The 4,941-nt window shown below is 52.1% G+C and overlaps 1 protein-coding gene across 1 annotated transcript; it reads left to right on the top strand.

Moving 5' to 3' along the window:
* The first annotated feature begins 1,023 nt into the window (after nt 1–1,023).
* Nucleotides 1,024–4,234, top strand: LOC135981483 (uncharacterized). Its single transcript, XM_065584178.1, has 2 exons — nt 1,024–1,564; nt 2,161–4,234. The coding sequence occupies exons 1-2, from the start codon at nt 1,024–1,026 to the stop codon at nt 2,622–2,624; spliced, it is 1,005 nt and encodes a 334-aa protein (XP_065440250.1). The 3' UTR covers nt 2,625–4,234.
* The last annotated feature ends 707 nt before the right edge of the window (nt 4,235–4,941 follow it).

Genomic DNA, 4,941 nt, shown 5'->3' with positions numbered 1-4,941 from the left:
CAAAGCAATGAGTTTCATGAGTAAAAAAAGGTTTATTGAAGAAAACTGAACTATTAAATGGCTAGAGAGAATATACTGATGTGTTAAACAAAAAAAATTAGAATACGGGAGCTTGTTGCAGCCACTAGAAAAAGGAAAAATACAACTCCAGTAAAGATAATATAAGTAATGAAATGCTCCAGCACTAGTCAGAAGGGAATCTAAAGATTCTATTGTGGTTATATAATGATATATGGTGGAGGGACTGCTGCCAGTAGAATGAAAACAAGCATTGTGATACCAATTAGGAAACCACGCAAAGTACATAAAAACCTGATGGTTATTGCCCTCATATCATGTGTGGGGAAAACCATGGGAAAAAATGATAATGTAAGTGTGGTGGGGCGATTACCCCACACCTAGAGAGACTGGGCTGCGGCAGGCCTAGGCGCCTGCGTAGACGCGCGGCCAATCAGGAGAGAGCTTACTGGGAGCCAATAAGAAGGCAGATTGGAGCCAGCCAATCAGGGCCCGGCTTAGCCATATAAAAGGCTGCCCAGAGCAGGAGCAGTCAGTCTGTCCCAGACCTTCAGAGGGGAAGGTCTGTCTCCAGAGCTGGGAGGCCAGCACCACGGACAGCGTAGTGCAGGCCAGCCTGAGGCCTGGTCTACACTACGGGTTTAGGTCGACTTTAGCAGCGTTAAACCGAATTAAGCCTGGACACGTCCACACAACGAAGCCCTTTCTTTTGACTTAAAGGGTCCTTTAAACCGGTTTCTTTACACCACCTCTGACGAGGGGATTAGCGATAAAACCGGTCTTTGCGGGTCGGAATTGGGGTAGTGTGGACGGAATTCGACGTTATTGGCCTCCGGGAGCTATCCCACAGTGCTTCATTGTGACCGCTCTGGACAGCACTCTCAACTCAGATGCACTGACCAGGTAGACAGGAAAAGACCCGCGAAGGTTTGAATTTCATTTCCTGTTTGCCCAGCGTGGAGAGCACAGGTGACCCCGCAGAGCTCATCAGCACAGGTAACCGTGATGGAGTCCTCCCAGGATCGCAAAAGAGCTCCAGCATGGACCGAACGGGAGGTACGAGATCTGCTTGCCATATGGGGAGATGAAGCAGTGATAGCTGAACTCCGTAGCAGTAAAAGAAATGGAAAAGTATTAGAAAAAATCTCCAAGGCCATGAAGGACCAAGGCCATAACAGGGACACACAGCAGTGCCGCGTGAAAATTAAGGAGCTACGGCAAGCTTACCACAAAGCCAGAGAAGCAAACGGAAGGTCCGGGGCAGAGCCGCAAACTTGCCGCTACTACGCGGAGCTGCATGCGATCCTAGGGGGTGCAGCCACCACTACCCCAACCGTGTGCTATGACTCTCTCACTGGAGAAACACACAGGGAAGACGGTTCGGGGAACGAGGAAGATGACGATGGAGGTACTGTAGGTAGCTCACAGCAGCAAGGAAGCGGAGAAACCGGTTTCCCCAACAGCCAGGATATGTTTGTGACCCTGGACCTGGAACCAGTAACCCCCGAACTCACCCAAGACCCTCAGGGCACACAGGAGACCTCTGGTGAGTGTAACTTTGTAACTATTTGTAAACATTACAAAAAAAAAGCAAGCGTGTTTAATGATTACTTTGCCCTGGCAATCGCGGCCAGTACATCTACTGGAAAAGTCTGTTAACGTGTATGGGGATGGAGCGGAAATCCTCCAGGGACATCTCCAGAAAGCTCTCCTGGTTGAAATGGGGTGATTTTATTAAGGGGACATTCAGAGGCGCCCGTTCCTGCTCTTCTGACCAGAAATGTTCCCCGCTGTTAACCACGCGGTGGGGGGAGGGGTGAAGTGATCATCCCAGAGAATCGTGTGTGTGTGTGGGGGGGGGGGGGTTACTTGTGTTTGTGCCGCATGTTAACCGGGAAACCGCAGCCCCCTCCTTTTACATTGAAACCCCATTTTAAATGGACAACCCAATTCATCCTTGATATGGGAAATGCGCTGCTGTTTGCAACCTTTCCCGCATGTTAAGAAGGTTAAAAAAGCCAAAACACTGTGGCCTACGATGGCTGCCTGCAAGCCGAAATATGCGACCTTGTAATGAAAGAGTGTACCCATTGTTCTCTAAAATGTGTCTTTTTTAACCACCTCTCCCTTCTCCTCCGCCAGCTGCAAATGTTTCTCCTTCGCAGAGGCTCGTGAACATTAGAAAGAGAAAACGTAGGACGAGGGACGAGATGTTCACGGAGCTGCAGATGTCCGCCCAGGCTGATAGAGCACAGCAGAATGCGTGGAGGCAGTCAATGACGGAGATGAGAAAAGCCCAATATGAACGAGAGGAGAGGTGGCGGGCTGAATCGCGGGAAGAACAGAGCAAGTGGCGGGCTGAAGACGATAGGTGGCGTCAGCTTGCAGACAGACGGCAAGAGGCAATGCTCCGTCTGCTGGAGCATCAAACTGATATGCTCGAGCGTATGGTTGAGTTGCAGGAAAGGCAGCAGGAGCAGAGACCGCCGCTACAGCCCCTGTGTAACCAACAGCCCTCCTCCCCAAGTTCCATAGCCTCCTCACCCAGACGCCCAAGAACACGGTGGGGGGGGCCTCCGTCCACCCAGTCACTCCACCCCAGATGATCGCCCAAGCATCAGAAGGCTGGCCTTCAATAAGAGTTAAAGTTTTAATGCAGTGTGTCCTTTTCCATCCCTCCTCCCCCACCCATCCCAGGCTACCTTGGCAATTATCCCCCTACCTCTGTAAGGAACTAATAAAGAATGCATGAATGTTAAAAAAAATGACTTTATTGCCTCTGCAAGCGGGAGGGGAGGGTGGGGTGGGGTGGTTGGTTTACAGGGAAGTAGAGTGAACCGGGTCGGGGGGGGGGGTTTGGAGGGTTCATCAAGGAGAAACAAACAGAAGTTTCACACAGTAGCCTGGCCAGTCACAAAAAACTCGTTTTCAAAGCTTCTCTGATGCGCACCACGCCCTGCTGTGCTCCTCTAACCGCCCTGGTGTCTGGCTGCGCGTAATCAGCGGCCAGGCGAGTTGCCTCAACCTCCCACCCCACCATAAAGGTCTCCCCCTTACTCTCACAGATATTGTGGAGCGCACAGCAAGTAGCAATAACAATGGGGATATTCTTTTCGCTGAGGTCTGAGCGAGTCAGTAAGCTGCGCCAGTGCGCTTTTAAACGTCCAAATGCACATTCCACCACCATTCGGCACTTGCTCAGCCTGTAGTTGAACAGGTCCTGACTCCTGTCCAGGCTGCCTGTGTACGGATTCATGAGCCATGGCATTAAGGGGTAGGCGGGGTCTCCAAGGATCACGATAGGCATTTCAACATCCCCAATGGTCACTTTCTGGTCCGGGAAGAAAGTCCCTTCCTCCAGCTTTCGAAACAGAGCAGAGTTCCTGAAGACGCGAGCATCATGTACCTTTCCCGGCCATCCCACGTTGATGTTGGTGAAACGTCCCTTGTGATCCACCAGGGCTTGCAGCAGCATTGAAAAGTACCCCTTGCGGTTTACGTAGTCGGTGGCTTGGTGCTCCGGTGACAAGATAGGGATATGGGTTCCATCTATGGCCCCGCCACAGTTTGGGAATCCCATTTCAGCAAAACCATCCACTATTGACTGCACGTTGCCCAGAGTCACTACCCTTGCTATCACCAGGTCTTTCATTGCCCTGGCAAATTGGATCACAGCAGCCCCCACCGTAGATTTGCCCACTCCAAATTGATTCCCGACTGACCGGTAGCTGTCTGGCGTTGCAAGCTTCCACAGGGCTATCGCCACTCGCTTCTCAACTGTGAGGGCTGCTCTCATCTTGGTATCCTGGCGTTTCAGGGCAGGGGACAGCAAGTCACAAAGTTCCATGAAAGTGCCCTTACGCATGCGAAAGTTTCGCAGCCACTGGGAATCGTCCCATACCTGCAGCACGATGCGGTCCCACCAGTCTGTGCTTGTTTCCCGGGCCCAGAATCGGCGTTCCACGGCACCAACCTGCCCCAGTGACACCATGATTTCCACATTGCTGGTGCCTGTGCCTTGTGAGAGGTCTATGTCCATGTCAATTTCCTCATCACTCTCGTCGCCGCGCTGCAATCGCCTCCTCGCCTGGTCCGGGTTTCGCCTTGGCATGTCCTGGCTCTGCATATACTCCAGGACAATGCGCGTGGTGTTCATAGTGCTCATAATTGCCGCGGTGATCTGAGCGGGCTCCATGATCCCAGTGCTAGCTATGGCGCCTGGTCAGAAAAAAGGCGCGAAAGTAGTATCTGATGGACCAGGAGAAGGAGGGAGGGTGGGAGGGAGGGAGGGCCGAGTGACGACATGGCGTACAGGTACAGGAACAGGGAGAAACACAAACAACTGTCACACAGAATGGTCCCCCCAAAGATTAAACTGGAAACCCTGGGCTTAGCAGGCCATTGATTTCACGGAGGAAGGGGAAGCAAAGGAATACAGAACAAATCTATTTTTTACATCTTAAGGTGGCAGCCGACGGTGCAGCATGAGTGACAGCCATACCAGTATGACGATGACGGATACCAGTCATAAAATACCATCATCTGCAAAAAGGCAAGGGGCTGCTGCTGTGTAGCAATGCAGCCCCACGTCTGCCAGCCCCACGTCCGCCAGCACCCAGCATCGCCCTCGGCCTCTTCTGGGTGCTTAGCAGACAATACTGGGCAATTGGCAGAAAATAGTATATTACGACTGGTAGCCATCATCATCGAAACAGTAGCATGTCTGCCCAGGTGGCCATGATTGACAGCCACACCAATACGATGACGGGTACCAATCATAATATACCATCGCCTGGCAAGGGGCTGGTGCAATGCAGCCCTACGGCTGCCAGCCCCATGGCTATCACTCATGCTACACCGTCTACCGCCAAAAGGCAGTTAGCAGCTGCTGCTGTGTAGCAATGCAGTCCCACGTCTGCCAGC

The sequence above is a fragment of the Chrysemys picta genome, chromosome 2, assembly GCF_011386835.1.
Source record: "Chrysemys picta bellii isolate R12L10 chromosome 2, ASM1138683v2, whole genome shotgun sequence".
NCBI classification, from domain to species: Eukaryota; Metazoa; Chordata; order Testudines; family Emydidae; genus Chrysemys; species Chrysemys picta.
This window is presented reverse-complemented; position numbering and strand designations above follow the sequence as displayed.

Bases quoted from the DNA above. Each gene is read 5' to 3' on its own strand.
- LOC135981483 (XM_065584178.1), top strand. From the start codon at position 1,024: ATGGAGTCCTCCCAGGATCGCAAAAGAGCTCCAGCATGGACCGAACGG. The intron at 1,565-2,160 runs GTGAGTGTAACT...CTCCTCCGCCAG, and splicing joins GGGCACACAGGAGACCTCTG to CTGCAAATGTTTCTCCTTCG.